Source organism: Ahaetulla prasina, chromosome 6 (genome assembly GCF_028640845.1).
Source record: "Ahaetulla prasina isolate Xishuangbanna chromosome 6, ASM2864084v1, whole genome shotgun sequence".
Lineage (NCBI taxonomy): Eukaryota > Metazoa > Chordata > Lepidosauria > Squamata > Colubridae > Ahaetulla > Ahaetulla prasina.
In genome coordinates, this window is record NC_080544.1 from 44,165,268 (window position 1) to 44,190,430 (window position 25,163).

General features: G+C 36.0%; 1 protein-coding gene across 12 annotated transcripts in view; it reads left to right on the forward strand.

Annotated features, from left to right (window-relative positions):
* Positions 1-25,163, forward strand: part of CTBP2 (C-terminal binding protein 2) — a 283,005-nt gene that overhangs the window by 173,034 nt on the left and 84,808 nt on the right. For 9 of the 12 annotated variants that reach the window (XM_058187567.1, XM_058187565.1, XM_058187568.1 and 6 more), the window contains one exon: positions 8,863-9,031. The exons of 1 other annotated variant lie outside the window; for it this stretch is intronic. In XM_058187567.1, coding sequence (XP_058043550.1) covers positions 8,974-9,031 — 58 coding nt within the window. In that variant the 5' untranslated portion in view covers positions 8,863-8,973. Of the gene's footprint in view, positions 1-8,862; positions 9,032-15,780; positions 17,527-25,163 lie in introns of those variants that run through there. 2 more of the 12 variants (XM_058187563.1, XM_058187564.1) reach the window with 1 other exon arrangement.

Consider the following 25,163-nt stretch of genomic DNA (forward strand, 5'->3'; position numbering starts at 1 on the left):
TGGTCAGATTTCGAAAGATTTCCTATATGGAGAACTGGTGCAGGAAAAGCTCCTCAGAGGAGACCACAGCTGTTTAGTTTAGTTTTAGTTTAGTTTTATTAAATTTTTATACCGCCCTTCTCCCGAAGGACTCAGGGCGGTGTACAGCCAAAATAAAATACAGAGTATAAACAATTAAAAGAAATTAAAAGAAACTATTAATAAATGGCCGATAATTTAAAAATTTTAAAAATTTACAAATGTTTAAAATCTCTAAAACCCCAATTTAAAATCACTATTTATGCCAGTCCTGCTTGAATAAATAAGTATGTTTTTAGCTCACGACGGAAGGTCCGAAGATCAGGAACTTGACGTAAGCCAGGGGGGAGTTCGTTCCAGGGCGTCGGTGCTCCCACAGAGAAGGCCCTACCCCTGGGAGCCGCCAGCCGACATTGTTTGGCGGACGGCACCCTGAGAAGGCCCTCTCTGTGAGAGCGTACGGGTCGATGGGAGGCATATGGTAACAGCAGGCGGTCTCGTAAGTACCCGGGTCCTAAGCCATGGAGCGCTTTAAAGGTGGTAACCAGGATCTTGAAGCGCACCCGAAAGACCACAGGAAGCCAGTGCAAGCTACGGAGCAGAGGTGTTACGTGGGAGCCTCGAGCGGCTCCCATTACCACTCGCGCAGCTGCATTCTGGACTAACTGCAGCCTCCGGGTGCACCTCAAGGGCAGCCCCATGTAGAGAGCATTGCAATAATCCAGCCGAGACGTAACCAGAGCGTGAGTGACCGTGCATAAGGCATCCCGGTCAAGGAAGGGACGCAACTGGCGAACCAAGCGAACTTGGTAAAAAGCCCTCCTGGTGACGGCTGCCAGATGTTCCAGGAGGACGCCCAAGTTGCGAACCACCTCCTTTGGGGCCACTAACTCGCCCCCAACAGTCAGCTGCGGATGCAGCTGACTGTACCGGGGTGCCGGAATCCACAGCCACTCCGTCTTGGAGGGATTGAGCTTGAGTCTGTTTCTCCCCATCCAGACCTTCTCTGTGAGATGTGAGCTGTGAGATAAGGATATCTGCAAGAGGGATCTAAAGGCCATAGGAATGGACATTAACAACTGGGAAACCTTGACCTCTGATCATTCAGCTTGAAGGCTAAAGATGTAGCATGGCCTTCTCCAGTTTGAAGAGACACTTGTTCTGCAGGCTGAGGCAAAGAGGGAGTCCTGGAACCAGCGAAATCTGGGGGTTGGGCAGGGGACAGAAAGTATCTGCCCTCAGTGTGGAAGGGATTGCCACTCTCAAATTGGCCTTTTTAGTCACACTAGATGCTGTTTTAGGACCTCTTTCCAGAGCACAATACCATAGTCTTTTGAGACACAGGGATGCCAATGAGATGACATTTGATGAGCACAGTGGAAACTGCCAGTCAGCCCTTAATTTTTAGGAGAAGCAAAGTAATGATGTAACTGGACAAGAGCATATAATGTATACAAGCAAGACCAGGTGCTTTTTTTTTTTTTTTTTGCTGGTGTTGTTTTATTGAAACTCTATTACTTTAATCTATGAATTACCCTGCATTTTACCTGTTTCCTACCTTTAGATGTTAGGCTTTTGCTGATTTTTTGTTTTTTTGAAATGTATGATTAAATAAAGTCACTAGGGGATATAGACAGATTTTGGGGCAACTTACCCTGGCCCCTCAAATTACTACCCGCTTGAGAGCTAAATGAGAGCTAGATATAATGTCTAACCCAGCAAACATTCTGGTGACCGAAAGTACTGTCTTATAGTAAGAATAATAAGATAACTTTTATTGTCACTTTTCTGTGTGCACAATGACACACATTAAAAGGAAATTCCAATGAAAGTCTCTCAAAAAAGGAATATATACTATATCCACACACATATACTATATATGTGGTGTGGGGGTATACACACACACACACACACACACACACACACACACACACTAATCACAGTCCATTTTTAATACATAACAACAAAAAGAATTTTGAGAGTTAACAAGTTGATATTATATGGTACAAATCTATTACAGTTTATTATTAAACCATGCTGGGTTTTGTGCTTTAAAAATGCATTGTATCATGTGAAATAGTCGGTTCTTCCATAGTTCTTAAAAATATTTGGGTCTTTTCCTATGATCAGAGGACTGCCTTCTACAACTACTGGAAGCCTTTGGAGTAAGCAGCTGCAGATGTGCGCTGTATACAGCAAAACACTTTCTTCATTTTCAAATCAAAGCCTCCACTTGCCCTGCAGTAACATATTTATACTTTGGGATTTAATAATTTAAAAAGCACTGATGGACTATGTAGTCTTTTGCCTGATCAGACAGTAGAAAAACAAAAGTGAATCCTGTGCAGAGCAAAGGCAAGAAACTCAGACATAGGTAGTGATGATGTTAAAACTGAATACATCCTTGCTTCTCTTGTTCTAGTTCAAAGGTATGGAAAAAAGAACTACAAGTATGGAGTCACACTATGGTTGCTAATCCTAGTCAATTATTGGAGGCCAGAAGCAATCTTTCTTTATGTAGTTGTTGATCTCCCTTTAATGAGCACTAAAGAGAAGTGAGTAGAGATGGTGGCTCTTATAATGACAGTGATAAGTATATATAGCAGTGCTCCTGGCCATGATGTTTAATAGTGATTTTGTTTGGACTGAGACAAATGCATGTTTCATTGAATTATATTACTCCTATGTGGAGAGAAACTTTTTTCCTTTTCTTTTCCAAAGAAACACTTCAGGGTAGGGCAGTAGATTACTCCGGTGTAAGTAGAAATTTGGTTTTCTTTTGGCTGAGGCATCACAGTCTCCATTGAGGCATGTGACTTACCGTATTTTTCAGAGTATAAAACGCACCTTTTCCCCCTAAAAAAGAGGGTGAAAATCTGGGTGCGTTTTATACTCAGAATGTAGCCCTGCCCAGCTTCTCAAACCGAGGTCTCAGAGGCTGAAAAAAGCATCAGAAACGAAGCTTCAGAAAAAAAGCCCCCAAATAGAGCTTCAGAAAAGAAAGCCTCCATATAGAGCTTCAGAAAAGAAGCCCCCAAGCAGAGCTTCAGAGGCTTTTTTTCTGAAGGTCAGTTTCGGAGGCTTTGAGAGGCAGAAAAAAGTTTTTTCTGAAACAGAGTTTCAGAAGTTTCAGAGGCAGAAAAAAAAGAAAAGGAAAAAAAAAAGCAAGGCACAGAGCTCACAACCAAGAAACCTGTTGCTAAAATTCACCTCTGGGAACAGCTGATTGGGGGTATTCTGGGAGGCCAATCTACCTGCCAATCAGCTTTTTTCTTATTTTCCTCCCAAAAAACTAAGGTGCGTCTTATACCCCGAAAAATACAGTAATTATTACTCTGGTGTGAGGAGAAAGTTGACTTTCTTTTAATTATGATGACAGTCATCAAAACACAATTGCAGGTTTTTGCTAAAATGTTTTTTCAATTTTTTTGCTCTTGACGAAATGGTTAATTAATGTTTTATTACGTCAAGAAGAATGATGGTTAGCAGAATCAATTGCAATTTTGTTACTTAAAAATTATAACCGATAAATACAACATCATTCTGTCTTTTTTGGAAATAAGTAGTTGTGGATTTTTTTTCTTATTGGATCCCAGATTGTTTTATAGTGTAAACTGGCAGAATTTTAAGAAACAAAAAGCTTTAAAATAACTACCTAAATATCCCTAGTTTTCATAGTCAGCTTTGAAGAACAAAATTAGTTTTTGTACCTAGTCTAAGGCTGTAGGTAAAATGCTTGTACTTTAGTGTTATCAGTCAAAAAAAAATTGAAGCTATTTTGTCTTTTAGGAAATTTTCTCTTGGGGGGGGGGAGAAAAAAGAGCAAAGAAATTAAGTGAAATATGTGAGCATTACAAGTGGAAGAAGACGTCAAAACTCCTATAGTATTTAGTGAATACATCGGGAATAAATTATAAGAACCTTCGGCGGAAGCATAGCTCCAATCTGATCCAGAGAAATATCCACCTCTTTTTCTATCAGCTTCCTTTGGGTTAGAAAAACATTAAAATTAAACTGAGAAATCAGGAGCACCATCAGGAAATGGTGGCTGGGATCAAAAAGGTTAAGCTGACACTTGCTCCATTTTTATGCATGTGGTGGACACAATATTTTATGCGCTAATGGTTGCATTTTTATTTTTGGCCCCTCCCTGCAGGCCTTTTTGGAGAAGAATCAATAACAGAAAATTCTTTACATTTATTTATGTGTTATCCTCATTTGCTATAAATGCAAGGGGATCCCTTCCCATTTTGTGACATATAATATCATGAGTATTCAGTTTTTAAAAGCTTCATTGCTTAGAATTCAGAGGGTTTTGTACTTTTAAAATGTGGGATTAATTATTAATGAGAATGGGATTCATGCTTTTAGAATCTTCACATTTTGAGTGAAAAATCAATTAATTATTACTATAAATCTCTGATTATGCTGCCATCCTATTGCTGGGAAATTGGTCATTTAGTATCAGGAAATTGTCCATCTCCTTTCAGTCAGAATTCAGCTTTTGTTCTTTTTATACTATCAATGTGATGCATAATTGATAACCATCTATAATAATAATATTCTCCATGAAATTGTAATCCTAGTAAGCAGTAGATTCGTAATAGTCGGATCCTTCCCCTCCCATAAATGGTATTGTATTGCATTGTTAACTATTAATAGTATATTGTTTCTGGAAGACTGAAGTTATTTTTTCTTCTTCTGAGATGTTGTGCTAAAGAAAACAATGAAGATTGTGGCTGCTAGGGAGTGTGCTTTTTGACTTCTGAAAAACACAATGATTATATTCTGTCCTTTGTAGCATTTTAAGTCTTCTTGCTTGCATTGTAAAAGAGAACAAACAATACTGTTCTGAAAAAGTCAATACATAATGACCCAGTCAGACAAAAAATCATATCCCTGAATATGAACACAATCCCTTCTAACATCAAAATATACCAGTGAATCAGAAGCTATCAGATAGAAATATAGACTGGATTAAATGTTTTATTTTACACACACACCTTACTTTTATTTATTTTACAAATAATACAAGGCAGCGAACATGTCCAACACACATTACTCCTCCTATTTTTCCCACAACAACAACCTTGTAAGATGGGTTGGACTGAGTGACTGGTCCAGCTGGCTTTCATGGCTAAGGCGGAATAGAACTCACAGTTGCCTGCTTTCTAGTCTGGTGCCTATTATCAGTATCGCTGTCTAAATTGGTTGTGATGCATTGAACCTTGACAGATGTAGATTGATTTCTTCAATATGATTGGTGGGAAGATATATGAAATACCATCCTCACTGCAGTCATTTGGAGCCTATCTTTCCATCAAAGATGTAATCGAAGTATTTATTTAACAATATTAGTTGACTTAGTTGCAGTGTAGAACACAAAAGACACCATATCTTGTCTAGCTTACTTTTTAAATCAGGCAAGAAGATTTTTCTTTAACTTCTACATAACTTTATGTAGAACTTTTATATAAGCCAAAACCACAGACAGTACAATTGCATCTTAATTTTTAATATGTATGTAGAACAGTGAGCCATGGTATCCATCAGAAATACTGCAAATCTCTGGTGCGGGTTCTTTTTACCTTAATGAAGGTATCTTTTCTTTTATATACACTGAGAGCATATGCACCAAGACAAATTCCTTGTGTATCCAATCACACTTGGCCAATAAAAATTCTATTCTATTCTATTCTATTCTATTCTATTCTATTCTATTCTATTCTATTCTATTCTATTCTATTCTTAATCGATAAATTATATAACTCTCTTAATATGTGCATAATATTTTACAAGGTTACCTTTAATCCTTTGCTAAGAAATTAAATTTGCTATCAATTGATTTGTGAATTACAGATGTTTTTGATATTCAAATAAGGGAAGTTTGCCAAGCATTTAGGAGGTGTTATGTATGTGGGAATGACCTTGGAAGACAGGCTGAAGAGTTGCTACCTAGAGAATGATCAGAAGAGAGACGGCATAGCCCACAGGTGCATAGAAGGCAGACCAAGAGGCTCAGGAGAGACCTTCCCTAGGTTCTCAGGCTCTGACAGCAGGAGAATTATATTTTCAGACTTGCAAGATGAATGTCATCCTTACCAAGTAGACTAGATAAGAAACACAATCAGCTAAACTAATTCTACTTTATTGTAAAGCTACATAAACAGAATCTTGCAAGTCTAAAAGTACAGTTCTCCCACCACCAATTTTATAGGCTGAGAATATAGGAAGACTCCCTCCCCTGAACTACCCTATGCAGCTGTGGGTTATGCTGTCTCTTATTTGACCGCTGGCTTGGCAGCATTTCTTCCCCTCATTTCCCAAGGTCATTCCTTACATACCATTACAGAAGATGATGAAGAACAAGATGCAAGTAATACAGTAAGGAATGCTCAGTAAATTGTTTTTCAGCCTTATAAACTAGAATCAGGCATTTGTTTTCTAAAAACCTTTTAAAAAACCTTTGCAGTTCTGAGCTCAAAGAATTTTGGGTTTTGGTGATAATACCCTTTTTTCCTAGAGCTGAAATTAGAGAAGAGACTTATTTCAGTATTAATTATAAAACCCTAAATACTTTTGTAATATAAATATCTAATTCGGTGATCAGGTACTGCATCAAATATGCAAGTACTGTATACACAACATTTAGGTCACATTTCTCTTGCTATTACTTTCTCATCTTGGAAGGTACGTGTTTTCACTGAATCACAGGTAAGATAGTTTTACCTAGTGAAATGTTAATGTGTTTGATATAGGATTGCTTGAAATCTGATGTTGGTCCAAAGCCTCTTTTTGTTTGTTGTTTTAACTTTTCCAACTTGCCTGGTATAAGTCTTTCGATTTCCATTACCACCCCTGCCAAAAAAGGCAGAAAAGTACATGGAATTTAGCTAAAATTGCCCATGGTGTATAATAAAGTATGATGTTAATTTAGAATATCCTATGAATATTGTTAGACCCAAGGTGAAATGAGCAGCAAACAAATGTAATACATAAATATTATTTTTTAATTCGTGATATTAAAATTTATTGTAGCTGCCCAACTCCAGTGGATTTTAAATCCCTCTATATGATTGAAATAATTTTCAGAAACTGCATTCAAAAGTCTTAAGAAACTTTTGTTTGTTAAAAAAATAAAAAAATATATGAAGAAAATACTTAACAAGTATAAAAGGATATGAACTGAAGAAAGACAAATCGAACAAAAGATAGTCCACTCCCAGGCTACCTGGGAATTTTTTTTTATTTTTAAAAGATCCAAAATATATGTTAATGAATTATTAAGTGAGAAAACAGATTCAGTGTTCTAATAATTGATCAAGGCTATAAAAATTATTTAGTTTAACATCCATCAGTATAGATTGTGATTTTAACTATGTAAGATGGAATGTGGTTAAACATTTTCAAAGCTGAACTCAGCTGGTGACTTCATTGATGATGATGATAATGATAATGATGCTGTCCATTGTCAATTCCAACTCTTGGCAATTCTACGGGCCAGGTCTGTCCACAACTTCCAATCTTGCAATATTTCTTCGAATTTTTTTATGCTGTAGCTGGTGTCAGCTTTGACAATGTCCAGCCACTGAGTTTCTTTTTTTGTCTGTTATAGGGTTTCTGGTTTGAGCAGGGGTTTGGAATAGAAGACTTCCAAAGTCCCTTCCAACTATGTTGTTCTGTTTTACCGCTAACTCTTCCAAATATAATTGCTTTCTGCAGTGAATTCCCCTGCATGACATTAAGTGAGATGCAGTTTCTTGCTTTTTGCCTTCTAGGGACATCTGGTGTTATGCACTACAGTACTTGCTTGTTAGTCACCTTTGCTGTCCAAGAAGGTGACATGATTACTATGTTTATCAAGCCTTCTTGTCACCAGTAGAGAAGTGTTCTGCCATTACTTAAGCTTTTTTTAAAAAAAGAAATACTGCCTTGTCTAGCCAATATGCCTAGTGTCTGCAGTTTCTCATCCATGCTTTAACCAGGGCCAACGCTATATACCTTCAAATCCTAGAAAAGTTCTACTTGCTGCCATCTTTGGTTACATGCAGCCAATTATAGGTTAACTGAATAAGTCACAGCCACAAGTCTCAGTAGATGCAGATAAGAGTTCAGTATAAAAATGATCTTACAACGAAGTGTGTATTTTTGTAGCAAAAGTGCTTATATTCAGTAGGTTATCTAGAGGCCGTAAATATAAGCAAGAAGAAAAGAGGCCTTCTTTTATCTGTTTTATCTCTTTAATATTCTGGAGTTTAGGACTCGTTCAGTTGTGTGGGTTTGTTTTTTTTTGCAAATGAAATATTTCATAAGAGAAGTCAAACCTTTATAGGAAGATGTAACAGTAATTCTGCTTTTTTCAAAAAGTTAAGTTCTGTACCTGCACTTTGTTGGGTTCAATACTGAATAGATGGCTGGTGGATTATGTGTGTGCATATGTGGGATTCTTGTTCCTGATTTATTTCTCTCTGTCCATGTGGCAATACATTTTGTAAAACAAATATATTTACTAGCATTATATCTTCATTTGATGATCAGCAGTGTAGGACAGTAGCCAAGCATTAATTACAAATTCCATCTTTTAGATACATAAAATCCAAAACGACACAGAGAGTGTGTTACAGGTCAAATTTTGAGATTATATGGGTATGTATGGGTAGTAATTATGCAAATTCCCATGTAGGCACCAAAAGTCCCAAATAATTCAGTTTCTAGTTACGTAACTCAAGGGTTAAAAGCACTGATAATACATCACATAAACAGAAGTAGCACCTGGAGACGTTTTCAGTGTAGATTTATTGTTTTACCAAGGGCCAACAATCTACAACTCTGTTCTTGTTTCAGGATTCAAAGCAACGTTATGCACTTGGACTACTGTGAATTTCCATAAATTCTCGTGGGATTGCTTTATCCTTTGATTCAGAAAGTAGTGCAAAACTAAAACACAGTAGCGCAATGGCACTTGTGGACAAACATAAAGTCAAGAGACAGCGATTGGACAGAATTTGTGAAGGTAAGCTTTGATGTAACCTTTGTTTCTAATGAAATATTCCTAACATCTACAGAATATTTTCCACTCATTAAGTTATGTTGAAATAGATAGAAAGTAAGTGCAGCAATCATGGTTTTATTAAACAACAACACGAACAGAGTGCTTCATCCCAGTTACATCTTTGCATCTAAAAGCTGCATTTAGTTAGTGTAATTAATGTATGCTCTCTCGCTCTCTCCCATGCACACACATTTTTTATCTGAAAGGGAGACAATCCTGAATTTAAGATCTCAAAAAGGAAGAGTAGACGGAAACATAACAATGGACAAATATTCTGGACTTTGCCCAGCTTTTTCAATTTTTTATTGTATTGTTGCCAGCTCTAATTCTACCATTTCCCCTTTCAATAAATGTATCTGTGATAAACATATATATATATATATATCTTTTAGAAACCACTCTCTAAAGAAGTGCAGGGCGAGGATAAAATAATAAATTTATATTAATTGAATTAATGTGCTGATTAAACTTAATTGCCTGTAAAATAAGGTACTTCATTTATAAAATTTATTGACACTTGAGTTGCATGTACCAGCCATTTCTTCTCATAAACAGATTACTCCTCCACACAGGAGTATGCGGTACACACACTCCCTTTTCTTTTCTTTTTCAAGTAGAAATAACAACAACAAAAAAACAACAAAGATCAATTTGGATTAACAGGAGGGTGGTATGACTGGCCAGGAAGGGATAGAAAGAGAAAGTAAAGGGACATGCTATATAGATATTAGCAACAGAAGGCTCTACCTGAAGAGAAAAAGAAGGAGAAGTCCTATTTAGGAATCACAGATTACAGAAATACCTCCAGGGATTTTAGGGGGCATAGAATAATGAAACGAGCATTTTGCTGTTAGGAGGCAAGCTCCACCTTCATTGTACAGGTGTTGCAATGTTGCATGCATGTACAAAAAGGATGGACCTTGCATTGTAGCAGTGCAATATGCATTCAGGTATCTTGACCAAAGCATTAGATTCTGTAGATACCTCTGCACAAGAGTTACATTCACAAGATAAAGAAGCCTCTCACAATTAGTGACTGAACTTCAGGATAATCTTCAAAAGTATTTATGATTTTTAGCAGCAGTGTCTTTGGCCATATGTCAATATCTCTATCAATAGTTAATGTCTTTCAATATCCAATATCTCTCTTTTGTTTTACATCTTCCTCTGTTCATTTCACAGTTGGTTATTTGGGAAGCAATTCCTCATTTGCTGTTGGATAAACAGGCTATGTAATTTTTTGCAAAGACTAGCAAGCAATACCTGGGAAAAACATTGTACTTATTTTGTGCAGTGTTAATTTTAGCATTACTCCAGGAATAAGCTAATAACTGCATTTGGTTTAGCCTTCTGAAATTCTGAATCTCTTTACATAAATTGGTTTGAAAGCACAGAGTTCCAACTCTCAAATCCACAGTTATAGTAATCATGGCGTTTGAGAATCTCTGTCCACCTTCAACTACTCATAATCTTACTATGTTATCAAACTTGCAATATATTGGCCTATATGCTCCAAATCTGGGAAGATGTCAAGAAAGAATACTAAATCTCGCCACAAAGGAATCATTTAAATATTTTATATATGTTTAAGTACCATATCGTTATCCCATGAAGATAATTTGGGATGGTGTTTTTTTTTTTATTATTATTATTCACTGGAGCTACTACAAATGGATATTATCCCCTCAGGATTCAGGACTATGAATGTAGGTTTCAAATCCCAAAGAGTACAGTAGGACATGTGTTGTTGATTTTATACAAAAATGGATTCCATTGTGCATTCAGATGTTTATGCTGCTTTTCACTATAGCTGTTTTTCACCGTATGCCATAGCTGGTCTTAAAAGGATACAGTGCCTGCTTATTCTTTCTTTCACCCATTCATTTGATTTAAATAGCTCCTCCCCTGTTTCAGTTATGTGATTCTGGGCACTCACACAATTAGGAACAGCAAGAAAGAGAATTAAAAATAAAACAACAAAAACATATTCAATCAGAGTAAAACCATAAAAAATAAGCAGTGGCAAAATTGCAACTGATGTATCAGAAGTGATGCAGGCTCCATACTACAGCCAGATGCCCAGGCATATTATCAAAGCCCTGACCTCAGAACCTTTTGAAAGGCCAGCAGGTAGCATGGCAGAAAAGAATCTCTTCCTTAGCCCCATCAGGTGACGCCCCTTAATATATAGAATCCGTAACATGTCTCTTCTGCTGGACCTCATGGGATGGGCAGTTGTAACCAGGGAGACGCAATCCCTCAAATAACCCAGTCCTTGTCTTTTATGACCTTATAGGTCATTACCAACATCTTGAATTGATCTCAGAAGCAGACTAGCAAGCAGTGCAGCTTGTAGGGCAAGGGCATACCATGCACTGATCAAAGAATGCACATAATTGCTCATACGGCTGCATTTTTCACTAGTTGCAGCTCTTCAAGGACATCCCCAAGTATTGTGTGTTACAATAATCTATTTGTGAGGTGACCAAGGCATCAATTTCTTAGTTGGATAATATCTCAAGATTCCAGTTGAGGTTTTTCTGGCATGTGTTTTGCCAAGGGAAATTCTTGTTCCCCTTCCCATAGACTCCAAACAATCTCCACCCATTGCTTTTAAAAGTTATGATCTGTATAACCATCAGAATGTAGCGACGTGAAGGATTGTTTCCTATATATGGGCCACTGCATTGACATCAGTATAACTTGGGAAGCAATAAGGGAAATACATCTCAAACTCATAGCAAGGGTGTATGTGTTGGGTTGGGAAGCAGGGGGAGAGGGATCTTTGTTTCATCATGTAATACAGAAAAATGTAAAAGTCATTGCAGCTGTCAGTTTAATTAACCCAGTCAAAAGTGGGTTAATCTTCTCCAGAGCAGAGTGAAAGTATGCATCCTTTGTAATCTCCTCCAAAAGAAATGCTGACAACTGCCAGAACTGTATGGCACAAGAGAAAAAGAGCTGTGCTCTTCTCATCAAAATGCCATAAATATGCAGGTGTAGTGCTCTATCTCATCTCTAAAGCAGACTTTGAACCTGACTTAAAAGGATTCTATCAGGCAGCTTTAGATTTTTCAAAAGCCACCCTTCCGGTTTGAAGTTTGCTATCAGATGTGGTTGCTAAGTATACAAGAAACTTATAAGGATCAGAGGACAACCCTACTAACAGAACATTAGCTACAATTGAAGTTTAGATTATTTTATTCTGAACAATGGATTTTTGAGTCTTTCTCTGTTGTGGTTTTTTTTCAACTACAAAAATACTTTTTCTCCATCCTGTAATGGTGCTGTTTACATAAAGCCAGAGAGACATTTGTTGTTTGCCAACTATATTTACAATTTGAATTTCTAAACGCATTTGCTGCTGTCATACACCATCCAACATGCTTTTACAATGGCTATTAAAATATTATGGGAATGGCAGATTATGATTACATGCAGTTAATAAGTACTTTAAGGGTGTATTTTCTCTAGCTAAGGCTCATAGGATTTCCCAATCATCTCAAGCATTTCCAGGAGCTGATTTTCTCAAATGGTGATGGCTGCATAACTATAGAAAGATAAGGGTTTTTTAAAAAACATGATGTAATGTATATCTGAATGATTTAAAGTATGATGTAGAATAATGGTAATAGGGGAGAGAAATAAGAAAAACACTCATCATTGAGTTATTTCTAAATATTAGCATGGGTACAACAAGTTACTATAGTAAATATGAGTATCTTGTACAGTATTTAATGTTCCACTTTTAATATTCAGTATATTTTGCATTATACCTGAAGAAAAATGTCTGCTTGCTTTTGTATTATTGTAAGACTCAGAATCATAAAATAATTTCCACAGAGAACTTAATAATAATCTGGGAGATAAGATTGGTATTTACCATATAAGACACACCTTCCCCCCCCCCCAAAGGGGGTGAAAATTTAGGTGTGTCTTATACACCAAATGTCGCCCCGCCCACCCACTGGCCCCCACCCTTTGGCCTCTGCCTCCCAGCAATTTACCTCCTTGCAGCAAGCAGCAAGAAGAAACAGCCCATTTCAGCTTCAGCACAGCCTAATTAGCACAAGTTGATTGTAGATTGGATCAGCCTCCCGACTCTCAGTAATAGTTAAGTCATTTATACTCTGTCCCTGGCTGAGGAATCACTGAACACAGCTGAGGGAATATCTGAATAAGCTAGCAAAGTCTTCAGAATTCGTGGCTGACTCTTTCATACCATCACTTGAAGAACTACTAATTCTTGGCATCATTTGTAGAAGTATGTTTAAGCACTGGGAAATGGATTGCCATTCTAGAACCAATCTAGCATCCAAGCGTTTTCCTACCAAGAAGATTTTTGTGATGAGATTGTGATGCGTAAAGCCTGCCTATGTGTGTTTGTATGTAAAGTAGCACGTAGTGGTCGTGATCTGTGGTAGAAAATATACTAAAGATGTGTATATACATCTATAAAGACGTGTAAAAACAGGTTCTGCTGTTTTTTACTTTTAAAGGCCTGTTTCTGCTGAAGCAAAAACGGCTTTTAAAAGTAAAAAAAACAAACCTCTGCAGATGGTGCGGCTCAGCAGAGGCGGGGGGGCAGGGATTTTTGCTACCGGTCCTCCGAACCAGCAGCTGCCATCGCTACAGGATCGCGCGATCCCGTCCGATCCGGTAGCATTTCACCCCTGGTGTAATCTATTTCTCATTGATTTGATGGAGTAAACCAAGGACTTATTTAGAATATGTAGCCTGATTGGCTGAGCCAACAGCATCTGTTCTAAATATAGATTGAACTGGATGATTTGTTGTCAATTATAATCAAAAAATTTTATGAAAAAAATAAATTAGCTTTATTTTTAAATTCACTGTATTGAGAAGAGAACATTCTTTGGAAAAACTGGAGTACTTAACAAAATAAAACAGATTTAGAGATGACGAATACTTTTTGTCAGTATGTTTATTGATATTCATGGAAAGTACAACAATTATTGTTAAAATTTAGGTAAACATGGGAAAGGATTGTTCTTGCAGAATGGACTAATTGAAGAAGTTACATAGATTACTTTTATTGATTCTACTATTGTTTCAAGTAGTAGAAAAACTTTCAGGATAAAGTGAGTTTCTGCCAAAGTATTGCCATGTAGAAAGAATTTTCCATAAATAATCATTAGTGGGCACTCCGCTTAAACTGTCCAAATTTAATCAGAAGCCTTAAATTACCTTCCCCCACTTTGGCCACTGTGACAAATCATAGCTGTATTTTATTAGTTTCCACCCATGGCATCCTTATTGTAATTACATGAAAGATACATTAGAATGAATTAGTGATTTGTCTTTCACAATAGAACTGTTTTGTGATTTTATTGAAGATCAGCTTTAAATGTGCACACACTAATCTAGCCAGGAAAAAGTAAGATTTCATTTTAATTTTGTATGATAGTTTTTAATAAACAAAACATTACAGTGTTTTTAGTCAGTTTTTACAGGTAGTTCTCTACTTACAACAGTTCATTTAGTGACCGTTCAAAGTTACAATGGCACTGAAAAAACTGACTTATGACTGTTTTTTACACTTATGACAATTGCAGCATGTGATCAAAATTCAGATGCTGAGAAAATGACTCATATTTATGACCGTTGCAGTGTCCTGCAGTCATGTGATCATTTTTTGTGACATTTTGACAAGCAAAGTCAATGGGGAAGCCAGTCAATGGGGAAGTCATTTAACAACCATGTTACTAACTTAATAACTGCAGTGATTTCTTTCTGTGACCTCTTCTCGAACCTTCATACTACAAATTCCAAATTAAATATCTGCAGATTCCTTTCCTGGATGATGAAGGGATTGGAGAATTATGAGGATAATATAATAATTGGAGTGGTTACTTTAAAACTGGCTTCTCTTTTTCGTTGCTTTTCTCTCTGATTCCCCAGTAATGTATGACATTGATAAGGTATTGTACTGATGCCTAGCTTGTTTTAAGCATGATTGATTTATATACTTCTGTATCTTGCTTCTTGGGATCAGCACACCTGTGCCTATTTAATGTCTCCATAGCTGTTGTTGTGGATTAGCATTTCATCAGGATGGATTAAGATTGAATTGACATGAAGCTCTCATACTCTCCACCATCTCTCCTTTTTTTGCCAGGGATTTTTTTTTCTCAAGATATAATTTTAAATAAATTTTATGTCTTGTGATGCATAAAGCCTGCCTATGTGTGTTTGTATGTAAAGTAGCACGTAGTGGTCGTGATCTGTGGTAGAAAATATACTAAAGATGTGTGATGGGGCTGATGCAGTTACATCCATCAGGCTAAAATAGTGTCACATGGAACAAAAGCTTTAGAGTTTTATTTAGCCTTTAATCCTCACACAGTGTTTGTGTATTTGTCCATGTGAGCTAGCCATTGCAGGCAGGAAGGGATAAATCTGGATTAAGCAGAGCAACTCCTTTCTGCATCTGAATTATACAGAAAAGACCTTTCCATTCTACTTATTTTGAGCCAGGCTGAGTTACTGTTAGACGTTTCTTGTTTTGCGACTAAAGTTTCGAAGAATAAATAATTCAGGTAGCACTTTGAAATAGTAAACCACCTGCTGGACTATTTCCTAAAGCTCAGAAGGATTCAGATACAGGGCTTCTGGTGTTTTTTTTTAGTATTTGTTTATGTGTGTAACCAAAGATTTTTACAGGAGAGCTTTCCTGTCCTTCTTAAAAGCTAAATATTGCTGAATGCCAGTTCCAAGCAGACATATTGGCCGCTCTCAGAGCTGGGATGCTGCAGGATGGGACGAAGGCTGCTGGGAGAGCGACGCTACATTTGAATACCAGAGACCTCCTGGGAGAAGGAATTCACTAACCTATGGTGGTGAGGGATTTTGGTGTGAGCAGCCAAGCTGTAAACCACATGATATCATCTTGCAAGGAGGTACGGACTTGAAACAAGACTTGTATCAATATCCAGAACCACATTTTACGCAGAGTTCCTTTTGGAGAGGTTCCATTCCTGATTTTATGTATTACGACCGACAGCCTGCGATGTCCTCACGGAGTTCCTTGCCACCTCAGGATTACTACAATGATCCTTCTTTAGCTACTAGATCACCTAGAGATTCATGCTACTATAGAGATCACATGACTAACAGACCTTTATCGAATTATGGCATGCCTGGGGGTAGATTGGCTTGGGACCAGATGCAAGTACGGTCACCTGTACCACATGAAGCCAGCCATATATACAGAGATCCTGTGATCAAGATGGTTCCCGAAGCACAGAGGATTCGAAATAGAGATCCTTCTCTAACAAGGTATGGTGTTGAACCCCCTGCATCTAGATGCAGAGGAGAACCTTCTGTATTACCTTATCGACAAGTTTATAATGACGTAGTAGAGAGATCTGTAGATTCTGTAGCCAGTAAACAAGTTGCTCCGACATGTTTGGTAGTCGATCCAAATTCAGCTGCAGCCCCTGATGGAAATGTAATGCTGCCTGCCACTTCTGTAAATCGTGGTCATGGACCAGTCAGAGACAATTTCAGTACAAAAGTCCCTTATGATGGCTATGAAGCAACAATGACATCTTCTCAAATGCAGATGCCTGCATCTTTTCCAGGACAGGACATTAAAAGGAATGTGGATCCAGAATATTTAGCCATGATGCGTTCTGAAGGAATATCAGAAAGCACTCTCGGTGCATTGCTGCAGCAAGGATTTGATTCTCCAGGCTTGCTAGCAATGATGGAGGACAATGACATAAAATCAGTGGCTCCAAATCTAGGGCAGGCAAGAGTGCTTTCTCGAATTGTTCATACCTACAAAATAGAAATGCAACTCCAGAGGCAGTCTAGGAAAAGTACTGCTATTCGTCCCAGAAACAGATCAAATAGTTTTAGTCACCGAAGCGAATTACTCCAGAATGAGTATGGGACCCACCCTTTCACTAACCCTGTGGTGGATGGTGTAGCTGCATATCAGTCACCAACTGCTTCAATGCAACCACCGTCTCCAAGAATAGCAGAATTAACTCGCCGTCCATCTAGTGCCCCAACACAACATCTTTTGGAAACCGCAACAGGGTTTTCTCCTCAAGTCACTCCTTTTCTTCCCAGTTCTGGATATAGTGCTTCGGGCCCATGCAATATGCATATTCGTCAAGCAACTGGCTATTCTGCCCCCTCTGCGATTCCTATGAATACGCTACAAACAAGTCCACATGCAAATTCCAAAATAGCCTATTCAACGACATACACCGTACCCATGGAACTGATGAAAAGAAATCCACTCTCCTCCCCTGCTCACAGCCCTCACAACAGTCCTCAGATTCTTCGAAAGCAAGGAGTCCAAGTGGAACCCAATCTGGCTCCTGTGGGACCAAGTTTTCCTGGACATTATTCGCCATGTCAGAAATCTACAAGGCGTACAGGTCCACCTGTCATCGTCTCCACCATGACATCTCCTGAACCAAGTAACTATTTAAAAATATATTGCTTTGTTGAATTCATTAGGATTGTTATATTAATGCTTTTTTTAAAAAAACACAAGTGTTCTAATGAGGTTAGAACAAATGTATAATGTGTTGCATCAAGATGAGGAATATTAATCTATAATATATATACTTAGGCACACTCTTCTGTATAGTAAATAACTCCAATGTTGGAAGTCATTGTTAAATTTCAGTTTAAGTGTTAAAAATGGTTTATTACAAATTAAAGAGGCAAATATACAAAGTCTTTATTATGTCATGAATCTTGCCTTTTGTCTTACTTGCAGTTTTGTAAGGTTAGATAATTTGCCTACTTTTATTTTTTGAGTGGTTTGGTTTAATTACTATGAGCTCAAGGATATTTCTAAGGAATTGATGGGAATATTTATTAAGTTTGCCATGCTGTGATCCTAGATCTTGTTTAGCCAGTATTCTTCCTTTCTAAAATAATCTTTCCTAAACAAAACTTCGTTGATTTCTGTTGGAAATATCCACCACTATAGACATAATTAACAAAATAAATCTGTATATATCTAAATCCAAGTGCCAATTGTCAGAATGCATGGCATGTTAATGAAGATTACATGTCCTTTCTAAGGGTGATGAAGCTGAACAAATTACTGTCCCTTTGCAAAGGAGCAGATCCTTAAGTAAGACGTGTTGAGTAAATCCCAATAAAAGCTGTAAGAGTCACTGAAATTGTTGGAATCAAAGTTAGAAAATGTATTTCCTCCTTTCAGAAGACAGGCTGGCAAAAATTAGTTTGTGCCTGGGCTGTATACTATACACATCTCGGGGGGCGGGGGGGAATCCTTCTGAATTAAGTGAGTTTCACATTAAGTAAATGTTCTAACAATTAATTAGCATGGAGCCTTGAAAAAAAGATTGCTGCTTTTCCCTAAATAAATAATAAAGAAAAATAGCGAATACCATTAAGACCCAGAAATGTATTTCAGTCCCATGGATTTTAGTAATGTATCTTTTAACACTCTTGCTGTATTTTAAAGTGCTTGCTTTGAGTTGGATTGTGTCCCCAGCATATCAGTTCCAAGCATTAAAATAATGCCTCTTTTTGTAAAGCAGCTTTATTTCAACAAGGCAACCAATACAATTAACAAAAGGAAGGCTTACTGCCTCTTCTATTTTAAAATATAAATTGTTCAAGTTTCATTTTTGGAAATAATACATATAACTTAAATAGTTGAGAGCACTGTATTGAAGTATATATTAGGAACCAATTTAGATTCAATTTTTTACAATTAAATAGTAAGGAAAAAGCGTATATTGAGAAACTTAGCCCTGTAGTATTAATATCGAAGTGGTTATTTTTCTAGTCCTACTGCTTATTTTGGTAGAATGAAAACTTCTGATTAGAATTGAAGTGAAAACAGCTGGGTTTCACTGCAGTTTTTGAAGGATGTTCAAGAATTATTTTTGTAAAATTGTATGCATATGAAGACATTTTTCAACTTGTGAGAGGAAGTTTGTTTGCTTTAAAGATCAATACAGAGTCAAATAGCCAGTGACTTTTTAAATAATTATTTAGTGCTGTCTCAAACAATGAAAATAAAACAAAAATTAAACAATTTCCCAATATAGTCCTACTCTAACTAATAACATCTCCCAGCATCCAATAGATATTTTTCCACAGAATTTTTGTATTCTTTGGATGGTGGCAAACATTTATGCCATACATGATGGAAATGAGTTCTCCATATTGTCTCTGCCCTGAAAACAAAAGGCCCTAGTATAATACTAAAAGTATGTGTACCTTAGAATATTTTGCTGCCTTTCTTCTTATTAAACTGTGCAATCCATCTTTATATGGTGGGGTAGACAATGGCTGTCTTTGTTTTTGAAACTATTTGCCTGCTAGAAGACAATATAGACAGTACAGTTTGATGTGGAGCAACATCCTTCTTGAGGCAAACATTCTTTCTCTACAACCAATTCATTTGCATGAGGATGACATTTGTTGCTCCAGTAATTTCATCTGATAATGGCCAGCTTGCAAAGCGGATCTCAAAACATATTCCTTAATTATGTGTTGCTAAGCAACGAGAGGGTTTGGTCATAATCACAGAAAGATTATCTTTCTATTGAAGTCGCTGAAAAGGTTTAGCTGAAGTAAGACCTTCAGCTAAAATTTGTCACTGTTCTTGTTTCGTTCTGCTTTGTTTTTCATCTAAAACAATGAACAGAGGTATTTTCCCCTCTTCTTAAGATGTATATTTAATTCGGGCTTAAGCAATGGTCTATTATGAAATAGGTGAAATGAGAATTCCAGGATCATTTAATTAGGAAGAAGTGAATGTGTTGATGCAAATCCATTCTTAACCAATATAATTAAATAGTAATTTGTTATATACAATGCATGTAAATACAATCACATATTTAAACTGACTGGTCAAGGGTAAAGCATTCATATTTTGTGATCCCTTTTCTTAAAGTGATATGTTATGAACACCCATGGTTTTTTTACCCATACACTTAATAATCTGTATTGACTTTAGAGAGGCTTGCTTCTAAGTAAACATGATTAAGATTAAACTGCTAATATGTATTGATGCTTGCTATTAAATTTCAGTAATCCTTTTACTGTTATATAGAGAACTATTAATTGTTTGTCTAATTGCAATAGATGAAGCTGCATAAATAAATATTTTTAATATTGTTATTTTATTTTTTTAATTGGTATCTAAATTACACTTTAGTAGTACAAGGGAGTAAGCGCCATTAAATATATGACATTTACTTCTGAGTTAAGAAAGTATAATATAGTTATAATAAAAAGTAATTGATTGGATTCAGAATACTGATTCCAAAATAAACTAGCATCCTAGAAGAGGCTCTTTCTGAAGAAAAAGGAAAATAAATTTTTCATATGTACTCCTGTGTCCTCTCCTGACTTATTCTAGGGCAGGGCTGTCAAACTCATGGCCCATGGGCTGGATGCATCACGCTCTGGCCATGCCCTATTTAGCGAAGGGGGGGAAGTCCTGATACGTCATGTGATGCTGCCGTGATGACGTGAGTTTGACTTCCCTGTTCTAGAGCAATTACCAAACCACTGGTGGATACAAGTTGCTATAAAATGAAGATTAGGAAAAAAAACACTATGACTTCTAACTTATTATGCATTATATGTCCATATTTACAGAGAATGATAAAAACAAAAAAAACTAAAGGACTTTTGACATTATGGGAAATCAACAGATGGTAGGGAGTAGATAGGAAGTGAAAAAACAAAGATAAAACATGTCATTAATCTGGACAAGTTCATTTACATATAATTTTTTTACAGATATCAAGATTTCATGAATCATTTTGTACCTAAGTGATTGAAACTCAATGTTGTGGAACATATAATTTTGAAAATGATTTTACTTGCATCTCTCAATTCAAAACAAATGCCAAAGTGGCAAACAATTAAATAACAATTTCAGCAAACCAATTTATGCTTTAAGGTTATTCCTTTCTTGTGTACATTGCTAGGGGTATTATTGTTGTAAATAATGAGATAAGAATAAACAGTGCCAAGTTGTCCCCAATATCATTTCCCCATTTTATTAAAACTGTAGACAGTTAAAAGGTCATAAATGTTTTAATATTCCATGAGTGGCATCTGTGGCTTGTTTACTGTTATCAAGACCTTGGCAGGCAACTTTAACTTAACCAGAAACAACCTTCTTCAATATTTACTAATATTTAACAAAATTTACTGAAAGTAAAGGTGCAAAGTTACAGAAATCTCAGCAGGTGATTGCTTTCACTTTGAAATCCAATTTATTTCTTAGTTGAAAAAAACAGAGGCTTTTTCAGTTTTAAGGTTTATTTCTCTTATGTAGCCATTATAAAAAGAAGCCAGAACAAACTTTGTACGTAATAGTAGGACACAGCTGTTCTTTGGTTTTATAGCCTCATTTGCAATATTATTTTAATTTGGCCATTATTTCATTGTCTCATGTTAGGTTTCATCTCAGTTCTCCTGATGACTTTCTCATGATTTAGTTCACATGATTCAGAAACATTAGAAGCAGAAATAGAATATAGTGAAGTTTGTACTTTTAAAATGATTGATTGATTGACCCTGATCATCCAGACTGCAAATACTGCAATCTTAGGTTGTGGTGTAAGTCTGTGTTTATTCTCTGTGGCTAAAGGGAAGCATTGATTCCCCTCTTATGTTCCTCTCAGGCTTGTAAATTGACTCTGAATTATTTTGGAAAGCACTAGTGCTAAAAAAAAAATACACAAAAGAAATCAGCATGGCTAAATTGGATGGCATACATAGGAGATGCTTTAGATCCCAAAATGTCAATCCTCACATTCTGTGCCCCCTATTCAGTTCTTGGGCTGATCTTGCAGTCAGAATTTTAAAAATATTACAGTAATGTTGATGAATTTCTCTTGCACAATTCCATTTTGCTAGTCTTATCAATAGCAGGACATAAAGACTCACAATGCCTTTAATGTTGGAGGAGAGGACTCTTGAAAACTGACTGAATTACTGGCCTTTGACTTAACTGCCAAAGAAATAAAAAGGATAAGACCTATGATATTAACAAGAGTATCAATGAATTTTAACTGTTATTAAATTAACAAATTATCTCTAATTATGAAACTAGAGGTAAGAAAACCAGGCCAATAGCAGCCTGGTAATGGGTTTTTCATTCTTTTCATTTCTGTCCTCCAAAACAAACAAAATTAGGTGATGCTGAGAAATCCATTGCCAAACATTCCTTGCCATTGCTCCATGTTGTCTAGCTGTTTTACTTCTCTGCTCTCTAACCCCCTCCTGCGTACCTTCATCCCTGACCTTCCTGTTTCACCTTTTCCATCAGCAACAAAATGGTGGGAGATCCTGAATCTCTCGGCTAAATAGACTTACCGTATGAAATACCCAGTGCAAATTATCCTAGTAATTTAGTAATGATCTTGCAAGCATGGCAAATTGGAATTTTCTGGTCCTTTGCAGAAACTAGTGATTCCAAAGAACTATATGATTTTCAAGTATAATGAGGAACAGTTTTCATTGCAATTGTTGTTGCTTGAAAGTTCTGAGCAAGTACGTAGAAAGAGTTTGAAATGTCCACATGTATTTGTGACCTTTCTTGAAAAGGCAAGTGATTTTGGTTCATTTCACTAAAAATTTACCATTTCCAAACTAGAAAGATCTCTGGCCTTAATTCTCAAACTCTGCTACATTTCTAATGAGGACTGCTTGAATACTGATTCCTTTGCCAAGTAATTCTCTCTGAAAATGTAAAAGATTAACCTTGCTAACCCATCACTGATAACTGTTTTAATGCTTTCATTCCAAGCTTAGAGCTGCCACAATTTCAGGCTTCGGCTGAATACAAGTATAAAAGAGTCAGGACAGTCATGAACGTAGACTAAAATAATTTTATGCTATGAACCCCAGAATGAACTTACATCATTTGGCAATCGCACCAGTAGACTGTCTTTAAAATGGCCTTGAGACACTTTGGAATGGGAGGAGAGATATCATTTTTTTAAAAAGTAATCTTCAAGTTTACTTTTAATAAAATTTAATAAATTAAATATTTATTTAATAATAAATAATAATAATATTTATTTATTTAATAAATAAAGTTTAATAAAATTTACATAACTAGATTAGTTAAAGGTAGCACGAAAAGTTTTTGCTCTTTCATGTGCCATAGAAAAATAGAGGAAATGGGAAAAAATGAATCTCATATGTCACTGCAATTCAGTAATAATCACTATTACCAATCTGGTGTTGTCCAGACATGTTGGAATACACAGTATATACTATATTATATGTTTTAATTAAACATATAAGAACTCTAAATTGGGTTAAACATATCTTAATTAATTAATGGTCTAAAATAGAGTGTATTTTTTTCTAATTAATGTTTGCATCAGATCTTTAAGGGCATGGTGGAATTTTCCAGCTACTAAAGAGAAGGGACAGAAATGAACTAAATTTGATGTCATTTCATTTACACCTAAATATAATGTGTTTATTCATTAATAAGTCATTTAATAATATTTATCTTTGGGCACATTAAAACAGTATAAATAAGTAATAATATCAATCTTCCATAGCAAGGTTACAGAAATTTCCTGAAGCCTTGAGGAAGCTCAGGTTGTACATCTCTGATTTAGATTATTAGAGTGCACTTACGGGTTGTAAGCAAGTAAATCTAACCAGATTTAAGTAACATTGACTAAATGTATTGATGATTGGTGACTCCTTATTGATTGACTTTTTGTGACAAATTAAAAAATGGCTTGAAGAGTAGAATGAAAATAATAGATTATGTAGAAAATGTAACCAATGCTGTAAGATATTATATTTATACTTATAACTATTATCAAAGAAAATTAGAGTTCACTTCTTTATGATTCTTTTTCCCTTTTCTTTGATTTCTCTGTACCTTTGTCTTTTCTATTTTCTTCCCTCTCTGCTTTTTCATTCTAAACATTAGTTCTTGTTAGTTGTTATTTTGTATAAAAAATATAGTATTTTATTTTTTTAAAACCCAAAATTTACCTAGGCTTACTTTCTTCTCAAACTTTCCTTCTTTTGTGTGAATTCTCCCAGTCCTTCTCTTACAGCTACAGCTTTGGCTTACATTTCTACTGGCATTAATCAAGCTTAATCTTTGGCAGCCTAGTTTTCATTTCAAATGAAAAGCTAGGTATCTTTGGTTCATGGTGACTATTATTAGTCTTGATATAGGCATAACAGGGTGTCATCTTAATTTTACCAAGAAAATGTATGACAAAATACGTAGGGAAGAAGGAAGACCCAAATCAGCCCATGGCTTAATACCAAACTCTTAGCAAGGTTCAGAGAAGGCAGTATTATGTCTATATTAGGTTTCAGAGTGTTATTTAATTTGCACATTGTCCTGACAGAGCATAACCCATAGGAACCTCTTGTTCATCTAGATATGGATTATGTTTGCTATATCCTAAAGCAGGGAAGTGGGAAATGACAATACAAGTTAAAAAAATTCAAATGTGAATGGGTTTTTACCATTTACAAAGGCTGCTAGTGTTGTGAACAAAAAACGTGCACAATTTCAACTTTATAAAACATGAATTTTAGAAACATAACAAATCAGCTTCTTGAATTACTTATTTTATCTTCTGGGTGTAAAATGGCTTCACAAATAAGAATAGCAAGACATATAGAATGTCGGTAACACGTAGGAAGACTACTAAAAGAGCAAAATACTTCTTTGTCACTAGTTATCAGCTTTCCTTAACTGTGCAGCTTTTTGTAATACATGAGGATATAAATAGGATGTTGCTGAGAGATGATGAATTATACTAGTGATCTGTCATTAAATCATGGAAGTGGGAGGTTGACTCCCATCCTGCTTTCATTTTAACAGACTTGGCAATTAATTATTAACTCTAATTCTTCACAGATATTTTCATACAAATCAAAGGCAAACAGTCATTCAATTTTCATGTATTCCTTCATTTTATAGATAGCTAGCAATCCTCTGCTTATATTAGATACATATTATGATTTGACTGACTCTTTTCAAAGTCAAGTCATACTTCAGTTAACTGATTCACACTTTTACATCTGCTTTCTATTTAGTAGTCTTACTTGA